The sequence below is a fragment of the Siphateles boraxobius genome, unplaced genomic scaffold (assembly GCF_051911475.1).
Source record: "Siphateles boraxobius isolate OS27281-9 unplaced genomic scaffold, OSU_SipBor_1 49, whole genome shotgun sequence".
Classification (NCBI taxonomy): Eukaryota; Metazoa; Chordata; class Actinopteri; order Cypriniformes; family Leuciscidae; genus Siphateles; species Siphateles boraxobius.
The window spans coordinates 2,350,743-2,374,743 of record NW_027509130.1 but is presented as its reverse complement, the minus strand read 5'-3'; the positions used below and the strand labels follow the sequence as shown (position 1 = coordinate 2,374,743).

At 40.7% G+C, this 24,001-nt stretch overlaps 1 protein-coding gene across 1 annotated transcript; it reads left to right on the top strand.

Moving 5' to 3' along the window:
* The first annotated feature begins 12,526 nt into the window (after positions 1-12,526).
* LOC143711067 (alpha-2-macroglobulin-like) lies at positions 12,527-23,358 on the top strand. The gene is made up of 34 exons (XM_077202352.1): positions 12,527-12,700; positions 12,909-13,092; positions 13,159-13,315; positions 13,425-13,477; positions 13,645-13,665; positions 13,766-13,931; positions 14,015-14,099; positions 14,171-14,285; positions 14,359-14,479; positions 14,569-14,678; positions 14,750-14,920; positions 14,995-15,222; positions 15,305-15,517; positions 17,800-17,949; positions 18,977-19,102; positions 19,199-19,292; positions 19,589-19,736; positions 19,828-20,053; positions 20,142-20,265; positions 20,335-20,456; positions 20,536-20,587; positions 20,683-20,766; positions 20,846-21,022; positions 21,162-21,237; positions 21,319-21,475; positions 21,550-21,624; positions 21,704-21,866; positions 21,945-22,129; positions 22,198-22,422; positions 22,507-22,628; positions 22,741-22,822; positions 22,909-22,992; positions 23,070-23,175; positions 23,259-23,358. The coding sequence occupies exons 1-34, from the start codon at positions 12,618-12,620 to the stop codon at positions 23,297-23,299; spliced, it is 4,326 nt and encodes a 1,441-aa protein (XP_077058467.1). The 5' UTR covers positions 12,527-12,617; the 3' UTR covers positions 23,300-23,358.
* The last annotated feature ends 643 nt before the right edge of the window (positions 23,359-24,001 follow it).

Genomic DNA, 24,001 nt, shown 5'->3' with positions numbered 1-24,001 from the left:
TATTCATTCTACTGATTCGTTCAAAGCGGCAGATTCAATCTGGAACTAAGCAACTAGGTCACCCAATCACAAAAACACCGGATTTACTCTTTCTGTGGCTTGTTTGAAACTATCCTACTGTCATTGGAGAAATAGAGCAAAAACAGAATATTTACAATATTACGTCTAAAATGTCACACCACAATATTCACTCTTTGTTTACTGGACTGTTGTATAAAATCATTATCACATTTGCAACCGCGCCAATATTCGGGAAATATTTTTTTAATATCATATGTTAATATAAAAATAACTCCCTACTAGGACATTTTTTCCACATCTTGAATTTTGGTTGCATATTAATTCTGCTCACATTGCCCCCCAAGTTACCCCCTGATATCTGACTCTGCTTCAAGAGAAACATAAAACACGACAAAACATCATTAACAATTTTCTAATAATTTTCTATAGCCTAAAGAGCGACATATTTGGCTTTAAAGCATGATTTGAAAGAAACTGTGGCAAATGTCTGCGTGAATTTATGCACGTTATACAAAATATATGCCACCATTAATTATCATTTGAATCTATTGACAGCCTTAAGCTACATTTGAAAACATAATATTGTTTAAAGAGGCATGCTGTTTTGACCACTATTCCGCTTCTTCTAGATTTAACGTTAGTCAAATTAACTATAACAAACAGGTTAAACAAGCCATATAGCTTACTTTTTGACGTGGTGAAGGAAGTTGTGATGATTGTGTCCGATATCCCTTGCCAGTTATTATGCGTACAGCAAATCTTCTTGTATGAATATGGTCAATTTCTAGTGTTTATATCCAAAAAGAAACGATGCTGGGAGATGTTTTTGTATTCAGCGCGCTCACTGAGGTGTATGTTTTTCTGTGCTCTGTGCGTCACGCAATCGCGCAGAATCTGATGACTGGCGTCAATGGTTCCGTTGCTTTCATTTTGTTCATCAAAATGTTGCGATGATTTATATAAAAATGTATATGAAGTCATTTTCGAGTCATACAGTTCAAGTCAAGTCAAGTCTCGAGTCATTGGATCTCATGTCAACGTCAAGGAATTTTCTTAATTTAGTCAAGTGTAACACGTTGTATCACTCTATTGTAAAGTTCTAAATAAACTGATCAGGTTGAATGGGCACAGTATAGCTAACGTCTAAGTTCGGAAAGGAGGATTGAGACAGCAATTTCAACACAACTTGAGATATTAAACAAAATGTACTGTATTGGTACCAGTTTGTAAACATACAGTTAACAAAAAAAATAAAATAAAATACAATCAGGCCTGTTGAGTATAACAAATAAAATAAATGGTTCCCCCAAACACAGTTCAGAAAGTCTTTTCCTTGTGTTGTTATTTTATTTTTTCCTTTTAAAGTCTGATCCTTCCAGGAAAGGAATATTGAAATAGGAAAAAAATAGAAGCAGAAGTGGTCACGTGACAGGGAAAAGAAAACAGAAAGAATTTACTACCCGGGTAGTTTTAAACTCAGTTTCACTCAAAGTATCCAAAGTCTATGGTGTGTTGTATTCTCTTATCTGTTTGATGACAGATTAAGGATACTGAGCTTGCTCCAGTGAAAGATGCATTGTCCTTCAACTAGGCACTGTTGGCTCGCCGTTCGCTCGTCCGCAGTCAACTCAAGAAGTACACATCAACTGGAAACAAGGAGGAAGAAAAAAACCAACCGGAGTTCTTCGAAATAAAAGTATGAAAAGATGTTTCTTCCCCCGGATTTCAGTAGAAAAGAACTAAAAAAAAATGTTCTTCACACTCTATTTCTTTCTTTTGTTTGAATAGTCACACTCTGAATCGTCTTATTCTTTCTCCGCTCTCTCTTGCGTTTTGTAATAATACTTTTTTTCCAATTATTTTACTAGTCATGGAGAAACGCCCTCTAGTGGCAAAATAGTAGTTACTACATTTTTTCCAAGTTAAGAGTCTGTTAACTACCTAAATTTAAAGGGGTTACATCCTCCCCCCCTAAATCTGCATGCGTCCCTGCATGTAGTTAATTTATACAATTTCATGAGGTAAAAGTGAACTAACTCTAGGGCTCATGTCATAGTCAAGGGCTTGGGAGAATGCTTTGTCGAGTCCACCAAATAAAGATTGCATAATGAGGACTAAAGGATTCCCTAAAGTCGGGTAAGTCAGTTTACGTGGTGGAACTATTTGTCTAGTAGATCTTCTTTGTGTGAAATGTTCCTGCACCAGTTCATCACTTGATTGAGGTATTCCTTCAGTTTCAGAATTGTCAGACTCTTTAGAGACATCAGCTTTAACTTCATCTTCCTCTTCTTGGCCTTTGATTAATTCTTCTGGAGCAGTCAAATCTGTTTCTGCACCAACTGACGGGGTGTCAGTCAATTCAATCAACACTGATGTTGTCTGCGGATAGAATGGTTGAGCCTCTGGGCTTAAGGTTGACTCTGCATAATCCTCATGTTCAGATGTCCTAGTTCCTTCCTGAGACTGCACAGGACACATGTTTCCTAGTTCAGCAGTCTGTTCTTCTGAACTACATACTTCTCCCTCAGGTTCAACCACTTGTTGGCTTGGAAGCGGGAGGTCAATTGTTTCGATCCAAGACAGTGACTGGGGTGAGTAGTACTCTACTACATGATCCTCAGGAATGTGATCTGAAATATCATCAATCTTATCTGTGGGAGCATCCTGGGGTACACTGAAACTCTCCATCCTCGGTTGAGACTCTGCACTTGTAGATCCATCTGTACAAGTAGACAGAAATCCACAGGGTAAAAGTAAATCCCTGTGTAGGGTTCTCCCTGGACCTTCTGAGTCCACAGGTGCAACAACATAAACTGGTGAGTCATCGATCTGCTTCACAATCCTATACACAATTTTGCTCCATTTGTCAGCAATTTTATGCTTTCCACGAAGTCCCACATTCCTTATGAGCACTTTGTCACCAGACTCTAGGATGGATTCTCTGACTTTGAGGTCATATCATTGTTTGTTCCTTTGTGCGGTTCTGTCACTCTGTTCAATGGCTAGTCGGTAACTCTCTTGAAGGCTCTCTTTCAATTTCTTTGCATACTCTGAATGAGGCACTTTACCAGGGTTCCTGGGAGTCAGGCCGAATGCAAGGTCAAGGGGAAGGCTTGGTTGTCGACCAAACATCAGCTGGTATGGGGAGAATCCTGTTGTGTCATTCTTGGTGCAATTATAAGAGTGCACTAAAGGCTGAACAAATTCCTTCCATCTCAGCTTGTTTTCTTCAGAGAGTGTCCCGAGCATCCCCAAAAGAGTCCTGTTAAACCGTTCCACCGGATTGCCACGTGGATGGTACGGCGTTGTCCTGGTTTTCTTTATACCTAGCAACTGACAGAGGTCTTTTATGACAGAGGACTCAAAGTCACGGCCCTGATCACTATGAAGTCTCTCTGGGAAACCATAATGAACAAAGAAGTGGTTCCATAAGGCTTTGGCGACTGTCTTCGCTTTTTGATCAGAGGTTGGCACAGCAACGGCATATTTTGTGAAATGATCAGTGATTACAAGTATGTTCCTTGTGCCCTTTCCATCTGGCTCCAAAGACAAATAGTCCATACATACCAATTCAAGGGGACGACTTGTGTTTATATTGACAAGAGGAGCACTCCGCTCTACCCTTGCTTTGCGTCTCACACACCTCTCACAAGACTTAATCCTCTCCTCTACATCCAGTGCCATTCTGGGCCAATAAAACCTTTGACGCACAAGGTCTACTGTCCTTTCAATGCCCAGGTGACCAACGGAATCATGCAGTTCTGTAAGAGCCACTTGTCTGAAAGCTTTAGGAAGGACGAGCTGGAATAGAGGCTCCCCTCCAATGATGCGCTTCCGGTACAAGACATCATTAGTAAGAACAAACTGGTCTACAACTCTCAACATCACCTGGACTTCTCTATCCTCATGCAACCTAGCACGGCAGGAAAGGTGCTTGCTTGACTTAACAATGTCAATCACTCGGTTCACAGCAGGGTCATTCCGTTGCTCTCGAGCCCAATCCTGCTGGGACATACTTGGAAGCGTGCTAGATCCAAGGAAGGAATCTGTGGATAAGAAATCAGGTGGAATAGCTTCTTCACTCATGGCCAGACACTCAACAATTGCTGGTTCGCTATCTGCTCCATCTTCAGAGTTTGCACTGTCGAGCACGTTATGCCTCTGACACACTGCTTTCACAGCCTCCTTAGAGAATGCTGGTTCCGATCCTTCTCTCACAAACCGAGAAATGAACTGTTGTATCCGATCGTCCTCCTCCTTGGAACTATAATCGTACTCGTTCTGTGTGTGTGGTCTTCGGGATAAACCGTCTGCATCTTGGTTCCTTTTCCCGGCTCTGTACTCTATGCTGAAATCAAAACTTGAGAGGGCAGCTAACCATCTGTGTCCTGCAGCATCGAGCTTAGCTGAGGTCAACACATAGGTTAAGGGGTTGTTGTCAGTCATGACGACAAATTTGGCCCCATAAAGGAAGTCAAAGAATTTGTCTGTCACCGCCCACTTGAGGGCAAGAAATTCAAGTTTATGAACAGGATACCGCCTTTCACAGTTAGACAGTCCGCGGCTTGCATAAGCGATTACTCTATGTTGGCCATCCTGTTCCTGATATAGAGCCGCTCCGAGTCCATGCAGACTGGCGTCAGTGTGCAATATATAAGGCTTCCTCGGGTTCGCAAATCCTAAGACAGGTGCAGATGTCAGCTTCTGTATTAAGGTCTGAAAGGCCTCTTCACACTCTGAAGACCACTTTTCATTGAAAGGTCGTTTCCAGTCAGCAGGGGAAAACTGAGCTCTTTTCACACCAGACAGCCTTTTAGGTGAAAGATATCCAGCAGTTAGACTGTTGAGAGGTCTGGCAATTTTTGAATAATCTTTAACAAACCTCCTATAGTATCCTGTAAATCCAAGAAAGGACTTCAGCTCCTTGATGTTGTTGGGTCTAGGCCAGGAGGTGAGTGCTGCAATCTTTCCTGGATCGGTTTCTACACCTTTCTCTGACACTACATGCCCAAGGTACTTGACAGAGGTTTGAAAGAAATGGCATTTCTGAGGGGACAACTTTAGACCATAATCTTTGAGTCTGGTGAGAACACGCATGAGGCGATCTTCATGTTCCTCAAGTGTACTGGAAAACACAATGAGGTCATCAAGGAACACTAAGACTTCTTTTAAATTCATACTGCCTACACACTTCTCCATTACACGTTGAAACGTGCTTGGCGCATTAGTGACCCCTTGTGGCATGCGATTGAATTCCCAGAACCCTATTGGGGTCACAAATGCTGTCTTGTGCTTGTCTTTTTCCTCGACCTCGACTTGATAATAGCCAGATTTTAGATCCATGACTGAAAACCACTTGGATCCAGTCAAAGATGCAAAAGCCTCCTCAATGTTCGGTAGGGCGTACGCGTCCTTAATAGTCTGGCTATTCAGTTTTCTATAATCAACACAGAGTCTTATGGCACCATTTTTCTTTTTCACTACCACAATGGGTGAAGCAAAAGGGCTCTCTGACTCGCGGATTATGTTAGCGTCGCGCAGCTCTTTAAGATGGAGTCTCACCGCTTCAAGGTCTGATGGATGAATTGGCCTTGCTCGTTGTTTAAACGGAGTAGAATCAGAAAGACGAATTCGATGTTTGACTTCAGTAGTATGGCCATAGTCCAGATCACTGAGAGCAAAGACTTCTGGAATGGAATTAAATTGTTGCGTGATCCTAGCTTTCCACTCTTCTGGCAAAGGAGATTCGCCAAAGTCAAGAGTGATGGAGCCTTTAGTGTCTGAGCACACTTCTGCACACGGCACTGCAAGCGAGGAATCTTTTGATACAGTTTGTGTAGGATTGGAAAGAGAAAGTGGTACTGAAAGCTCAGCTATGATCTTCTTTGACGGTACTGTAATGTCATGATCTGTGCAGTTTTGCACAAGAACAGGCACCCTGAAAGAAGTCCTGGCTGGGCAAGTGAGAACATAATTACAGAACAGAAGCCCACTTGGTAAATTGGAATGGGAAAAGGGCTCGACAATAATAGGTGTACCCAAAGGCAGAGAAACATTCCTTGCATATCCAGTCAATACCATCTTCTGACCGGCAGAAACTGTATGGGCCACTTTGCCTTGGAGCTTCACATTCGCAACCCTCCCATTCCTCAGCTCAATTTTATGTCGGTTACTCAATTCTTTTACAAGAGCTGTATATACATGGCTCTGGGGGCTTCTGCGATGACTCTCAAGACCTTTAGTACAAACTTTGTACAATGCATCCAGAGTATTTGTCCCAACTAAGGCTGGAATTTCACTGTTGGTTTTGCAGTCAGGAACCACCAGAGCTAATGTACGGACTTCTGCTGTCCTTCCAGCAATTTCTTCTGGAAACTCAATACTAAGATGAAGGTATCCCAAATAGGGTACTACTTGCCCTCCAGCACCTTCGATTTCGAGTATATCATCAAGGGACAAGATTGAATGTGACTGCAAGTATGAGTTATAAAAAGATTCTGACACAGTGGTCACTTGTGAACCAGAATCGAGAAGGCATTCACAAGGGGTCCCATCAATGACAAGTAAAGCAGTGCAACGGGGCCCCACCAATCCATTTAGGGGACCTTCTGGGAAAGACTGAATTGGTGTATGAGTATCACTTTGATTCAAATTGGGACGATGGATCAATAGATCATCTTGAGCCTCAATATGTCCCTCTATCGAGACCCTTTCTAGTTTAAATGTGGACCATACTTCAGTTTCCACTCGTTTTGCTTAGCCTTCAACTCCTTGTATTTCTGATCCACAACATCTTTGTTAGGAGGATTCGCACACTGTCTGGCTATATGGCCATCACCACCGCATCTGAAACAAAACCAAGCTTTTGGCTGGGGCTTTGACATTGTTTGATATGCCTGAACTTCTGCTTTCACTGTGTGCTCTTTTCCCTTCTTAATCTTCTCGGATTCTGCTTTCTGCTCCTTCTTTGACTTTTTAGAATTCAGCTGCATTTTTAACTCTGCAACCTGTCTCCTCAGATCCTCAGTTTCAGCCTGGTAAGCAGTGAGAATGGCTGCGTTCGAATCATAGGGTAGTGAAGCCTCATTTACTGTATGAACATTCAAGAAGGGTTTTGCCCTGGAACTACCCAAGTGACGCTGTAATCTTTCAAGCTTTGCAGCTCGTCGGTCTTCCTCAGTTCTAATCTGGAGCAAAAGCTGAGCAAATTCAGGTTTGTCTGGTTTTGACTCTAGCTGTAACAGCAGAAGCAGGGACTGATCCCAACAGCCTCGAGTAAACTGCTTGAATAACTGTCGGTTGGAATCTGTTTTCTTCAACCCATTTCTTTTCACAGCAGAACTGAGGAGAATTTGCAATCTTTGGAGGAAATCAGAGGCTTTCTCACCTGAGTTCTGATAAGTGTTGAGGAACTTAGCGAATATCTCATCCCCATCCTCCACAAGACCATATGCAGAATCAAGGAGACCAACATATTCTTGTGGGGAAGCAGAAAGACCCAGCTGTTTGACCACATCTGATGCTGGTGGAAGGAGACTTTCCAGAATTTTCCTGCGCTGTACATCAGTTGGCAGACGATCTTGAAACATCAACTGAACACCATGTCTCAAAGTCTGCCTCACCAGGTGGTCTTGGAATGCGACCTGAGAAAGATTTCAGCCATTTTGACCCTTGAATGGATGAAGCTGAAGAAGTGTCATTCTTAATCACATGTTCAACTACAATTCTTTGTATTTCAGATGGGTTCAGCATATCAGAGGAGATGCAAGTAACAGGCTTCTGTACAGGTGTGGATTTTGGCACTTTAGGTCGAACAACTGTTGCAGTGGGGGTTCCTTGCACTGAGCCACGATTCTGACCTAATCTCTTTGTCTTCCCTTTAAGGAGAGGGGTTTGACTACCGTCAGTGTCAGAGCTATTTGAGTCTGTATCTGAACCTGATTCATCAGGCGAAGCAATATCTACTGGACTCACAGTCTGGTCAGTTTTCTTTGTCAAAACATTTACATTATCAACTAGCCATGTTACTGTAGCATCAGCTACATTTGGTACATAACAAGGGAAATCTGGCTTCAAAATACTTATAGGCTGATCAGAATCAAACTCGACAATTGCTTTGGTATTACCAGCTCTATCCGGTTTACCCACCCGTACAACCTTAGTTACTTTTCCGTAAGTAGCAAAGGATGCCGCTAGGTCATCATTAGGATTAGTCCCAGAAAGGTTTAACACACAAAGGGACTTCTGCACATCTACTCCAAATGCAGTTTCAAGATCCATGGTTTTTTTTTTCCTTTTTTTTTTTTTTTTTTTTTTTTTCCAAAAAATAAATATAACTAATATGAAACAAAATACAAACTTTGTTGGTTTCAAAGAATTTCAGAACACTTGAATTTGAGCTTTGGATGTCTGATAATAATAATAGTTAAACTTAAAGCTGTCAATAAGAATCCTCCTGGCTGGCTCGCCACTTTTATATGTAACACGTTGTATCACTCTATTGTAAAGTTCTAAATAAACTGATCAGGTTGAATGGGGACAGTATAGCTAACGTCTAAGTTCGGAAAGGAGGATTGAGACAGCAATTTCAACACAACTTGAGATATTAAACAAAATGTACTGTATTGGTACCAGTTTGTAAACATACAGTTAACAAAAAAAATAAAATAAAATACAATCAGGCCTGTTGAGTATAACAAATAAAATAAATGGTTCCCCCAAACACAGTTCAGAAAGTCTTTTCCTTGTGTTGTTATTTTATTTTTTCCTTTTAAAGTCTGATCCTTCCAGGAAAGGAATATTGAAATAGGAAAAAAATAGAAGCAGAAGTGGTCACGTGACAGGGAAAAGAAAACAGAAAGAATTTACTACCCGGGTAGTTTTAAACTCAGTTTCACTCAAAGTATCCAAAGTCTATGGTGTGTTGTATTCTCTTATCTGTTTGATGACAGATTAAGGATACTGAGCTTGCTCCAGTGAAAGATGCATTGTCCTTCAACTAGGCACTGTTGGCTCGCCGTTCGCTCGTCCGCAGTCAACTCAAGAAGTACACATCAACTGGAAACAAGGAGGAAGAAAAAAACCAACCGGAGTTCTTCGAAATAAAAGTATGAAAAGATGTTTCTTCCCCCGGATTTCAGTAGAAAAGAACTAAAAAAAAATGTTCTTCACACTCTATTTCTTTCTTTTGTTTGAATAGTCACACTCTGAATCGTCTTATTCTTTCTCCGCTCTCTCTTGCGTTTTGTAATAATACTTTTTTTCCAATTATTTTACTAGTCATGGAGAAACGCCCTCTAGTGGCAAAATAGTAGTTACTACATTTTTTCCAAGTTAAGAGTCTGTTAACTACCTAAATTTAAAGGGGTTACACAAGCAAGTCTCAAGTCCTTAAATTTGCGACTCGAGTCAAGTCATGTGACTCGAGTCCCCCATCTCTGAGTGTTAGTGCTGTGAAACTCATTTATGTAGGTGAATTTTACAGATACTGATGAATTTCATGTGTTCACCTTGATAATAACACATTAAGCATGATGTGTGTGTGTAATTATTTCTTTAGACAAGGACAGAAGATCTGACCAGCTTAAAAAAAGTTGGAAGCCATCACGGAAATTCTAATGGTTTATATTAAAATACCAATAGGAACCATTGGCTTTTAACATTTAAACCACTACAGAATTCTTTTGTGTAGTGTGTTTGGGACATATTCCATTAGGATTTAATGGAAATACCAATAGAACCCAACACATATCAGTAGAGACCCACAGAGACCACTATAATTCCCATTACAACCAATAAAATTCCCATGAAAACCATTAAATCCAAGAGAATTTCTGTAATGGTTTCTATGTTTTTTTTTAGCAGGGCAGTATCATGTGTGAAAGCTTTATCTTGTTTAGCTGTGGGAAGCAGAACTCTAACTTGTTAACTGGTGGGACTGATATTTTTGTATGTTGAAAAGGATGTGCTTGTGTAACTGGTTGTACTTGTATAATGTAGCAGAGGGTTTTTGAAGTTTCAGTCTTTGATGCATGTTTTTATGTAATGTTCATATGTTCTCTAATTAATAATAATAATAATAAAAAAAACATTTTCTATTGGTTTTTTTCATGTGGTTTTTATTCAGAAATATGATTTTCTCTGTGTTGCCATGCTTGGCTTCACTTTTATAAGAAATACAGCCGTCAGGTTTCAAACCTGTCAACACTGGATTGGGCTGTCAAAGCAGTCATGTGGTTCACTACAGGACTGAACCAGTGTGTTTGCTACAGAAGTCATTTTCATGTGACTAGTGACGTAATGATACAAGCTCCGAAGCAGTGGTTCATTGCAAGGACCGTTCAAGTTTGAAGCAAGCTTCGGAGCGTCGGTGTTGGACGTAACATCACTAGTTAGGTCACGTGCTGTCAAGACTCCATTGTAAGTTCATTTTAGAATAGAAAATCAGGTGTGGCATCTTGATATGCTACACCTGTGAGGTGGATGGATTATCTCTGCAAAGGAGTAGTGCTCACGAACACAGATTTAGACAGATTTGTGAACAATATTTGAGAGAAATTGGCCTTTTGTGTAGGCCTACATAGAAAAAGTCTTAGATCTTTGAGTTCAGCTCATGAAAAATGGGGGCAAAAACAAAAGTGTTGCGTTTATAATTTTGTTCAGTGTGTATACATACATACATATATATATATATATATATATATATATATATATATATATATATATATATATATATATATATATATATATATATATGTAGATATATATGTATATTGTTTGATCATTACAGATAATACATTTGCCAAATGTTCTGCTGATTCTCAGTTTTTAGCATCATGAAACAGGTCAAGTTACATGGAAAGTGTGGGCTACACTGAAAAGAAGAGTATTGTTGATTTTCACTTGTGCTACAATCATTGATTTGGAATTCCAAGAAAGAAATAATGTTAAATATGTTTTAAATGTTTTTTTGAAAGACTGAGAGATGTTTTCACATCTTTCTAGGCAGGGAAGTTGCATCTGAATTTGTCAAGTTTTTGACATTTTTAAATCCCACATAGCAAGCAACCAAGCACAATGAAACAATGTTAAATCAATAGTCAACAATAGTGAGCAATGATCCCTAGTCCCCTAACAATAGTCCCCTAAAAGGACTTTGTCATTTATGTATAACTCACAGATTCTTTTGGTCTTTGTGTAATTGATTTTGCAAAATGTGCATTAAAAATGACCAAAAACGTATGTATATGTATTTCCTAGTCTAAAATGAACTCACGATGGAGCCTTGACAGCAGGAGACCTAACATGTGCTAATGTCTCATGAATTCTGTGTTGCCAAAAATGTCAAGCACATGGCACATAGATTTCAATTTTATTGGCCGAAGGAGATGTCATATAATAATACTAATGTGTAATTATTTTGGGTTGAATAGAGAAAATTCCATTTAAAATACAATAATGTGTCATTTATAAATGACAATACACAAAAGAGTGTGTTTACTGCTCGACAGCTTCAAATACAATAATAATGTGTCATTTATAAACGACGATACACCAAAGAGGGTGTTTACTGCTCGACAGCTTCTCTCACTCATCTGCACTGATGATGGCAGCGATAATGAAGTATCAGGAACAGGTTGATTTAGCACTTTATTAGCAGGCAATGGAAAAGTCTTGAGGGTGGAACAATTCAATAAGATTAAATTAAAAGACTTGGATTCAATGTTTGAGAACGATTTTTTCTAAAAACTCTGGCCAAAGTAACGCCAGTTATGTGTTGGCGTACGTGTCAACTGGGAGAAACGGGGTTTTAGGTTCCCAAACGTCACATTATGCGCCAGAAAATGCTTCTCCCTACACTGTCACCCATAGGTTTGGTAGTTATGATGGCGCTCGACTGCGTATTTATGCGTATTTATGAGGGTTGATGGAGCCTAAATGACAACTTTTTTGAAAAAAAAATAAAAAAAATCAGGGTGTGTGCAAGATGTTATTGAAAACGGAGGGGAGGAATATTAATTTCTCTAAATACCCGGCTATGTGTAAATGTGGCCTTAAAACACATAATTTACAGTTGTCATTTACATCAACCCGCATAGAGTAATGCCGTAGAGCGCCATTATAACTATGCCAAACTGGGCGCTCAAATTAAAGCATTTTCTGGCGCATAATGTGACGTTTGAGAATCTAAAACCCAGTTGACATGGCAACACATAAGCGTTATCAGAAATCTCCACTTTGGCCGGAGTTTTTAAAAATAATCGTTTTCTGTGATAAAAACAGGGTTTTCTTGTAAATGAGAGGCCAAACCGCAGGGAAATATCTGCGTCTTCCCATCATGTAAACGGGGCATCAATCAATACCAGATAGAACTCCTAATTAACAGACTAAATTAATTCCAGGTGATGGTTAATCAATTAAATCAACAAAATGAACGTGTTCCCTGACAATTAAGAGTGTTTAAATATTGCTGTCTTCAGTGCAGATGATTGAGAGAAGCAGCAGCAATAAACAGTGGTAGGATATTCCAAAAAAAGATCTCTAAGAATTTTGTAAAAGACTCTTGATTTAGGTTTGGTCTTGGATGATTTTTCCTCATGGCTGTGAGGGAGACTAGTTTTTGGAAAGGGCTAATTTTAGCCCTTTTTCTCTTTGCTGTTGATGGACAAAACCCAGGGCCGTAAGTACCATTAAATGTGCTTTAAACTGAACAAGCATTCTGTTGTCTTTTTTTATGTGGGGATTAACTCCGCTTTATAGATGTTGACAATGAGCTTTGTGAACTGATTGAAGCATTGTAAAGGATCACTACTCTTCATGTGTTGCTATCCAGTGATAAAATTGATGTCCTGTGGTTTCTGAAACTTAACCTCTGTAATTTTCCACAGGTTATTCATGGTGACGTTCCCTGCAGTGATTGAGTCTGGATCTGATGCCAAATTATGCATAACTCTTCTGAAACCCCAAGAGAGTCTCACAATGACAGTTTTTCTGCTTGATGAGAAAAACAGGATAACTCAACTTGCGCAGCAGGCTTCTTCAATGTCGTTTCACCGCTGTTTCAGTTTCCAGGTCTGTCATGAGATGTATATGTGCCTTTTTTTTGTCTGTTTTGATGTTAACTGATTTTCTCCACAGGCTCCTCGAGTAGATGGAGAATTGGTGCAGAAGCTGAAGGTAGAAGTTCAAGGGAAGGTGTTCAGAGCGACTGAAGAGAGGAAAGTCATGTTCAGACGTTACCTGCCTTTGACCTTCATCCAAACAGACAAACCCATCTACAATCCAGGACAAACAGGTGAGCTGTGAATGATCCTTGGTTTAATATTAGAGGTGTAGAAAGTCCAATACGCTAAAAGTTGATAATCTTCAAGTGCATTGATTTGAGTTTATTGCTGTCTTTGCAGTGAATTTCAGAGTTGTCACTATGGATACCAGATTTGTGCCTTTTGATCAAATGGTAGGATCAAATGTTTCACCATATTGAGTTCTAGCCATAAAACTGCAAGTTTAATGCAGGTTATTTTACGTGCACTATTTAGCAATTTCATTTTCAGGTTGTTTTTTTTGCGGCATCAATGTGTTTGTGATTTTTAAATGTTTAATATTCTTGTCTTTGTCTTGCAGTACAATCTGGTGGTGGTAGAGGTGAGTGCTCTGGGGCAGGTCTTTGACTGGAGAAAACACAGCTTTTTGTACTTTTGCTTTGTTTGCTGTTTTTCCTCTGAGCTAGTAATTGTTTTATTAGGACAATCGTAATAACCGGATCGGTCAGTGGACAAATGTTTCCTCAACGGGTTGGATATTGCAGCTTTCTCATGTGCTAAACCCAGAGGCTCAGATGGGGATGTATACACTAAAGGCTTTTATTGGTGAACGAACAATCTCCCATGTTTTTGAGGTGAAAAAATATGGTAAGTCATTCTGTGTATACATTGTGCAGCAGTTCAATGACAGATCTTAGGTCTTGATCCAACTCATTTGGTTTCTGGTTTAGTTTTGCCCAAGTTTGATGTGACCGTAAACGCACCACAGACTTACAGCGTTGCAGATGTTGGACTGAAAGTTGAGGCTTGTGCCAAGTAAGTTGAGCTTTATTTTCTTGTCTTGTGGTTGGTCAGTTCTTGATCTTATTGCTTGTGATGTTTCTCAGATACACATATGGCCAACCTGTGCTTGGTCAAGCCTTGGTGGAAGTGTGCCGTGAGCCATTTCCATATGTCGCGGTTCCTGATTTGACTCGTAGTTGCCTGAATAAAACTGCAAAGGTTTGACTCCTGCCTTACAGTGGAGGGTTTTTCTTCTGCTTGACTTAAATTTGACTGCCTGTTCTGCTACTAGATGAATGCCACAGGCTGCGCCTCCCTTACCGTCGATACATCAGTGTTTTTCAACACCAAATTTGAAAATAATATGCAAGATACTTTTCTTGTAAATGTGAACGTGACTGAGGTGGGAACAGGTGAGCTATTGGCTGATCCGAACCAATGTTACTTGCTTAAAAGTTTGTTCCCTGTTCACTTTTTTATTTTGCATTCCTCCACCCCCCAGATGTAGTAATGTCAAAAGCTGCAACAGTGTCCATTACGTTTGAAGTCGGCAAAGTCACGTTTGTTGACCTCCCGGATTACTTTGAAACTGGATCAATGATTAATGGAAAGGCGAGTAAGTTAATTTTGTCGTGGAAGACTTCACATTGGTTTGCTTTCCTAACCTTTATCATTCCCAACAGATCTCAGTGTCTCGTTTTGATGGTAGTCCAATTGCAAACAAAGTGGTATATCTCCTGGATGGGAACAGCTGGCCCAACAAACTGCTTGTGAATCTGACCACAAATCCGAATGGACTAGCCACGTTCTCCCTCAACACTGCTGATCTTCCTAAAGCTGCTCTGAATCTGGTGGTATGATTTGCTCTTGTTACATGTAGACTTCTCCCATCTCTCACATGAAACCAATTCCATTTGTTGTTCCCCAGGCAAGTGCGACTCCAGAGGTTGTTTATGGTTATAAATCGCCATACTTCACTACAGATACAAGGGTTGTTCAGCTTCTCGTATCTGCTTCTCCTGACAACCCCTCATTTAGTGAACTGACTATAGTGAAGCTCGAGCAGCCGCTCAAATGTGGTGCTGCGTTTCCAGTGACTGTCAAGTATTCTTTTGTTGGAGAGGCTGGCGCCTACAGCACTGACATCATCTATATGGTGAGTGAACATTAGTTTTTTGTTTTTTTCTGCACGGGTCATTTTGTTTAGCACCTTTTTATGCACCCATTTGTTTTGTCAGGTCATGTCCAGAGGAGTGATAATTCTCCATGGATTTCAGACAGTCACAGCGAGGGCTTCTAATACAGTCACCAGCGGCTCAGTGTCGTTCCAGCTGTCTGTCAGTGTCGATATGGCTCCAGTTGTGCAGATTCTGGTCTACTGCGTTCTGCCCAGTGAGAATGTTGTTGTTGGTAGTGCATCATTTGAGACAGAAACGTGTTTCCAAAACCAGGTATGATGTGCACTGGCATCTTTAGTCTTTAAAGTAACACTAAGTAAGATTTTTTTTTTTTACCTTAAAATGTTTCCAAAATCGTTTCAGTGGTTCAAAGTCGTGAAATGCACTTATGCCACAGCTTTGCGGTCCTTTATCTGATATTCAAGCTATGTAAGATTGCCAGATCGGGTCGTGTTTCTGTGGTTCTAATGAGACATAAGAAAACTACTAATTTGACTTGCTTTACGGCAAGCGTTACAATTGCTCGTTTGTGATGTCGCAATACATCATCCTTTCATAAAATCTTGCATCATACTCTACCTTGTCTGTGGCCGTTGTTGATTCCAAAGCAAATTGCTGTTTATCCAGCGACCCCCGGTGCTGGATAAACGGAGCATGTGCGTGTGACAGTAGCCTGCTGAAGGCTAAATTATTTATGACAGCGGTAATGGACAATTCCGCTTCCAACCTGTAGGGTGACCGCCAGGGATATACTGGGACTGAAATTCAGCCCGGGACTTTAAGATGGAGAGGGCTTTTACGCGAGTGCCCTTGGTGCATGAGCAGAAAGATTTTTTGCAGTTATTTTAATTCTAATAGTGTTTTTATGGTATAAAGAGAATCGGATTACACTGAAGACCTTGAAGAAATTTTAGGATGATACCTGCCTCTTCAGGTAGTATAAGCAAGTCACCACTGCACTGAACACAACCAGGTCAGCAAAACCTAATCTCGAACACATAAGTCACAGTATACTGCTAACTACCAGCATGTCATGTGTACAGTCAGTTGGAGTGAAAAAATAGTTACACATACTACCAAATACCCACTCAGATACTCAAACTACAATGCAGTCCCATAAAATAGAGATTTGTGTGCGTGTCCTCACTTTAACTCTCCCTGCCTCTGCTTACTGATTGTACAGCTGAGAAGAACATGAGAAGAACATCAGTAATAAATATGACTAAGAATAATACATTTTCTACCTATGCATAATATGATTGCCTAGTACCGTGCCCTGCACTCTGCCCCTGTACCGGTCATTGTTTTTGTGCTGGTTCCATTCTCCTCATCCTCCAGCTCTTCTTTCTCTTGCTGCTTTCCTTCTCTCCCTCCTCATCAAATGACTGCAGGGGTCATCAACCTGTCCCTCTCCAACACTGACCTTAACAGCTAATATACATATACAGACATACAGAGATTCCTTGCTTATAGAAGGATGTTGTCTGTGCCGACAAACTGCTGTTTATAATATATAATGTATCTATAAATATATGTAAGGGATAATGTATAGCGAGGCGGTTGTTATAGCGCTTGTATTTGCTATAGCAACCGCCTCAATATACATTATCCCGCTTATTACATGTCTACCTACCAAATAAATCAATAATTTCTCAAATATTGATTTTAAAAAGCAGTTTATTGATTTAAAAACTATTGTATTGCTTCCGCTAAAGAAAATAGTCTGTTCCGTCTCTGAACTGCATCCATGGCAACGCGATGTTTTTCATGGCAACGGTGTTATACTTAGCAGCGGTCTGTTATCAAGAAATAACACACCGAATGCTACATTGGAATTCTACCAAGCCATGTAATAAATGCCTATATTTAAATGCAAATATAAAAAATTTCTGTGTATAATAAATCACTAATATATCCCTAATCGTGCACCTGTCCATGCTGCTGGGTCCTTCCTCATCTGCACCTCCGGATGCCAAAGCACTCTTTCCACTACGGAAAAGGTCTGTTAATTTGGTGCATTTAGCTGCCTCTTGTGCCAAATATCTTTTCTTTAATTCTTATTTTTTCTGCCCCACCCATTTCTTTCTCTTCTTTCCATAGACAGTAATCTCTCCTTTTCGCCATTTTTACCGTCCGTCTCTGTTGCATTGCATTCACACAAACCCGCCAAACATGACCAAAAGTAAACGCCTTTGATCGGCGCCTAGTTAGAGCCAATCGGATGTAAGGAAAAACGAGGATCAGTCCAAGTTAAGAGGGGCCGCTCGCAGCCCCCTCAGATTGAAAGTATTGGTTTGGCCCGGTCTGAATCACACAGCGTTCCGCTGGAGGCAGCTAAGCGGCCGGTTAAGCCGTTCGCGTATCATTAAAAACATTTAAATAAACTCTTTGACCACCGGCCGGTCTTCGGCCTGAAATGGACCGGCCGTTTCGGGATTGTTCCCAGTATTCCCGATGGCCAATCCGCCCCTGGTGAACGCAGAGGAAAAGTTACTTGGTGTTGCTTTAAGTGGGGAATGGTGACGTGTCCTACAGCCTGTTGATTCTTGTTCTAGGTGTCTCTACAGTTTTCTCCTGCTACAGCCGTTCCTGCTGAGGAAAACGTTCTGACTGTCTCTGCTCAAGCAGGATCTCTGTGTGGGATCAGTGCTGTAGATCAGAGCATTCGTATCATGGAGCCAGGAAGACGTCTGAGTGCTGAAATGGTATAACGTGCCTCAATCAGATTTCCTTTGTAACATTAATTTTAGTACATAAAGTTCATTATAATAAATCCAAATATTCATAATTAATATTTATTTTAAGCTAATTTGCTACAATCAAGTAACCTGTTTGTCCTATGAACAAGTGTTAATTGTTTAATTCTAAGAAATGTACATTTCCGGGGTATGGGAAGTGTGTTACAGTATATTTGCATATTAGGGACTCTGGTATGAGCATGAAACATGGACAACTTTGTGACATGAACAAGACTTTAATTAGACTAAACTTAAACCACTCTAACTAAACTTAAACCACTCTAACATGCATACAGTTTACCAAGGAAAAAAGAGCTGTAGCGAAATACAGTAAAGCAAGAAGTTATAGCATTGTTTGAAATGCAGCAGCTAAACAGTCTTGAGCAAACCATCAGTTTAGTTCTAACACTCTCTTTAAGAGGAGTAAGAATACGTAATGTATCAAATAATGAGACTAAGTTTGATATTTGCATGTCTCGCCGATTTGAATAACTGTCCTGATGCAATTTGAGGCTCCAGTTGATCTTTGCTGATGTCTTGAGAGAGAACCAGTGGGAGTCAGAATCTTTGAATGCAAATTCCCTCTGGGTCATAAGTCTTATCAATCTTAATGTGTCCTGTAACAGTATGTTAGCTTCATTTGGGATGTTAGTTTTGTGGGAAGTTTCATAGACCTTTGTTGGGAGAGTGAGTTTGCTGGATTATGTCTGGTCCAGAAGCTACACCTTTTTAGACCTAAATAAGTGGGATTCTAATCGGATGTGTGCCACTAAAATATTCAGTTTACTGCAGATCAAAGATGGGGAAAACCCTGACATGTCATCACTGAACTATTTTGTTAATTAAGTTTAATCAAATTACAGACCTTTGTCCTTTTTAAAATGTGTTATACACAGGTCTTCAAATGTGTTATACACAGGTCTTCAAAAAGACCTCAGTGTTGTGACTTTTACTACTAGAAGAAATCTCTCTCTCGACCTCTCCATGTTCTCAGCTGTTCAACTTGCTCCCAGTGCGATCACTATCTGATTATCCATATGAAGTTGAGGATGAACAGGAGTGCATAAATGTTCGACCCCGTCGGGCTGTTCCTACAGACCAACCCTACGAAACCTTCAAGGTATAAAATGGTTCATTATCCTGTTTACTAAATTCACCTTAATACTGTTCACTAAATTCACCTTAATCTTCAAACTTCAATCTCTTACTCTGACAGAACATGGGGATGAAAGTTGCCACAAATTTACCTATCAGAGTACCTCAGTGTGTGATGTACAGAGGCCTGAATTATTATCGTAACTTCAATTATGGTATGTCAGTTTGTTTCTTGCTCTCATATTGCCAATTGACTTGATAGAAGCTACCAAGTATAATAAACCTAAGGAATCTTTGACCTGAAACTGCAAGGCATTTGCAAAAACTTTAATCTCTTGCATTGTAACGGTGTATATTCCTCTTTGTCGTTAATTTGCCATGTAAAGTCACAACTAATCCAGTTTTTTTTTTATTTTTTTTTTTACAACTGGTAAAACCTGCATATTTGAAGTTGTATGAACCCTGTTTATTCTGCAGACACTAGGACAGTTAAATTGCTGGTCTCTTTCAGTAATGTATTCTCGTCAACCTGTAGCCATGGCAATGGCTGAAATGGCTCCTCCATCAGCAGAAAGTGCTGGAGGTTACACTTCCTCTTTTGACGTGACCGTCAGGACTTACTTTCCAGAAACCTGGATCTGGCAGCTTGCTCAAGTGGGGTTAGTAAAACCTTTATTACATCTAAAGCTACTTTCCCACAGATTTTATTTCTGTCCCCCTCACTTAGTTTTGTTTCCTTTTTTTTTTCAGAGCGACTGGATCCACACGAGTTCCCCTCACTGTTCCTGACACCATAACCACATGGGAGACGGAGGCGTTCTGTCTGTCCTCAAAAGGTTTTGGTCTGGCTCCTCCTGCTCTGCTGACAGTCTTCCAGCCCTTCTTCCTGGAGCTCTCCCTGCCGTACTCCATCGTCCGTGGGGAGTCTTTTGATCTGAAGGCCACAGTCTTCAGCTATCTGTCCAAGTGCATCATGGTCTGCCATGGTTTTCTTTATATACTGTAATGGATCTGTATAGAGAAGGTCATGTGTCTTTGCTCCATGTGCTCGGTTTCATTGGCAGGTTAAAGTAACACCAGCTTCATCCATGAACTTCACTCTTAAACCTTATACTGATCCGTATTCATCCTGTATTTGTGCCAATGGGAGAAAGACCTTCAAATGGGTTCTCTCAGCTTCTGTTCTTGGTCAGTTTTGGATCATGTCTAAATTTAAGTGTATATTAGGTGTTGATCAGTTCCTGTCTGTCACTGCAGGAACTGTCAATGTGACTGTCAGTGCTTCAGCTGATCCATCCCAGACTCGATGTGGCACTGAGGTTGTGACCGTGCCAACAAGAGGACGCGTTGACGTAGTCACTCGAAGTCTACTTGTCCTGGCAAGTGTTACCAGCCTTCTGGAGTTTGGTCGTTGAGCTCATGCTACTTTACTGAATTGGTGTTGTATTGCTTTTATAGCCTGAAGGAGTTGAAAGGACAAACACCCAGAGTTGGTTACTGTGTCCAAAGGGTTTGTTTGCACTTAATGATTCCCCACTACCTTCTCCCTGTACAGCCAAATATTATCCTAGCAATCAATGCTGATCAATTCTGTTCGGTCTGCAGGAAAAGATCTTTCTGAAGACGTGACTCTGACGTTTCCAACAAATGTGATTCAGGGATCAGCCAGATGCTCAGTTTCAGTCCTTGGTAAAGCATTTTCACGGAGTACAAATTTTTGGCAGAATGACTGTTCTGATGTCGGGTTGTGTGCTTTACATCCTTGTAGGGGACATAATGGGTCGTGCACTGAAGAATCTAGATGGGTTATTACAGATGCCATCTGGCTGTGGAGAACAGAATATGATCATTCTTGCGCCAAATATTTACATCCTGCTGTACCTGGAAGTCACGGGGCAACTCACCGCAGCCATCCGAGCAACCGCCACAGGCTACCTTCAGAGTGGTATGGGCGAACCAATCCTTTTTAGTGTTGGTGACTAAATCTTAATGACTTTGTTTTATTTTGTGATTCCCATAAAGTCTGTCAAGACTCTCTAAAAAGCTCAGCTCATCCCCTTTCCCTGATTTCTTTCTTTGAACAGGATACCAAGGACAATTAAACTACAGGCACAGTGATGGATCATACAGCACATTTGGTTATGATGCATCCAATACATGGTGAGTTTCATGCTGTTATTCTAGTTGTGTAACCTTTGTCACAAGCGGTTTGTTCAGTTTAACAACTTCCTTCACAACCAGGTTGACTGCCTTTGTCATGAGGTCTTTTGGTCTAGCGAAACGTTTCATCTTCATTGATGTGAATGTCCTTCAGAGTGCAAAGGACTGGCTAATAAACCAGCAGGGTTCAAATGGTTGTTTCATGCAACAGGGAACTTTGTACCACAACGACATGAAGGTACATGTGTTATCAAATATTCCTTAACCATACATTTTCCAAGATTGTTTTTAATCTATGTGCTGGTGTTTTAGGGTGGAGTTGGTGATAACGTGACCATGACTGCCTACATTGTTGCATCGCTGCTTGAACTAGGCGCCCCCGCCACAGTAAAAACATCTCTAGTAGTTGTATGAGCTCCTTGAAGATGGCCTTCTGGCTGTTGTCTGATATCTGCTTTGCTTTCAGGATCCTGTTATTAGCAACGCTCTGTCATGCTTGAGGCCTATCATTGGGAACCTGGGAAACACTTATGCCACGGCTCTGCTGACTTACACCTTCAGTCTGGCTGGAGAGACCACCACTCGATCACAGCTTTTAACATCCTTGAATAACGTTGCCATTTCTGAAGGCAAGACTTACCAGCCTCAAGTTTGTTTGTTCATCAAGTTCTTTGTCATCAACTTTCTCCCCTCAATCTCATCTTAAGGCACTAAGCTCCATTGGTCTCAGACGACATCTGGTGATACTCTCGCGGTGGAGATCAGCTCTTACGTGCTGCTAGCGGTTCTCGCTGTTCAGCCTCTCACGACAGCTAATCTGGGCTATGCTAACCGCATTGTCAACTGGCTCGTGACCCAGCAGAATCCCTATGGAGGCTTCTCCTCCACCCAGGTGCCTCTGACTACCAAACATTAGTGCACTAATTTATAAGGAGTTTTTAATCTGGTGCTTGTTTTTAGGACACCGTGGTGGCTCTTCAGGCTCTGTCTGTGTACGCTGCTCAAGTGTTCAGTTTGGACGGCTCCAGCACTGTTACCGTACAGTCCTCAGTAGTAGTAGGAGGAGACTCGTATAGCTTCAATGTGAATCGGGACAACAGGCTGCTGTATCAGGAGAAGCCGCTGAAGAATGTTCCCGGCAAATATAGTGTTAAAGCATCAGGATCCACTTGTGTGTCTGTGCAGGTGTGTATTTTAACCCCCTTATTTCTGTTTCTTTAGTGCATATCCAAATCTTCAAGTTTTGTCTGCCTTGCGCTCATACCGTAGGTTGCGTGTTTCTACAACATCCCGACACCCGTTAAAGTCTCCAGGACACTGACTGTTGAAGCAAAGGTGACTGGAGACTGCCGACCGCTTGGGGCCAATCTTATGTTGAACTTCACAGTGAAGTAAGAACCGTTTTGGCTTTGTGTCCTAAAACCAGCTCTTGTTTGACTCCTTGAAAAGGATCCTGCATTCTTGATTCTGTTGACCTGAACCTCTTTATTCACTGTCATTCAGATACGACGGTGTAAAAGCAAGCACTAACATGGTTCTAGTTGACATTAAGCTCCTGTCAGGCTTCACAGCAGATACATCACTGGTTCGTAGGTCTAAGATTTAGAAAGTCCCAAGATGCTTGAAGCTCCTTGATGTAGTTGTGTCTGTAAATTATGGTCTTTTCCTCAGCTTGGATCTCCACCCCAATCGTTTGCCCCGCTAGTGGAACGGGTTGATGCTGGAGATGATCATGTCCTAATGTATCTGAAAGAGGTGAGACTGTACTTGAGATGGCAGCTAGTAATATACCCAGTGTACACAGTGTATGTGCTATTAATCATTTCTCGCAGGTTCCGAAAGGCGTCCCCATGAGTTACACTCTGCAGCTGAAACAGGTTCTTGTAGTAAAAAATCTCAAGCCAGCAGTCATCAACATTTATGACTACTATCAGACAAGTACATTTTCATCTTAATCATCATTGATCTGGCTGATTTCACTATTGAACATGATCCAGTTAATTTCATGTTTCTTTTTTCAGGTGATTCGTTTGAGGCTACTTACACATCTCCCTGTCCATGATTATATTCAGTACTGGCTGTAGGATGTGCGACTTAAATAAAACCGCTTGTATACAATCAGTCCTTTTGTTGCCTCCTTTTTTTTCTCATCTGTGATTATTTGAAGGTCAATGTTCATGAGTTGCTATTTGTCCTGTGACTAAGTTTTTTTCATTTATGAAGGCATTTAAATCAAGACAATATCCTGTTTTACTGTACATTATTCTGGTATTATCCATTTATAGATTTTTTTTTTTGGTTTGTCATTATTCAATTAGTCTCTCAGTGCACTTAATTGGATCAAGGTCACAATCCTGATTTGGACCCGATGATCACTGGTTGGTTGATCTGGGCCACATTCCTCCCACAAACAATCGGCCCTCGTGTTTGCTGTGCCATTGCCACACATGGCCCAGTTCTGGTTAATACATGTCATGGCCTGAATGTGTCCAAGCTGGAACTGCTGGCCTCCTGTCAGCAAAGCTTGCTATGTGGGTGTAATTTTTGAATACTTGTTATTTTTTCTTATTGTTATTTGTCTTTCAGTGCTTGTTACAGCAGGTGCTGGAATGATTGAAGGAATGTTTGAGGAACCTCATACTAGCCTTTAAACAACATTCTAGTAACACAAAGAAAACTGGACATTTATGTTCTTGGAATGTTACAAAGCAACATTCCTAAAGTTGAATTTCAAATCAAGTTGAAAGAACGTTTTAGGAACATG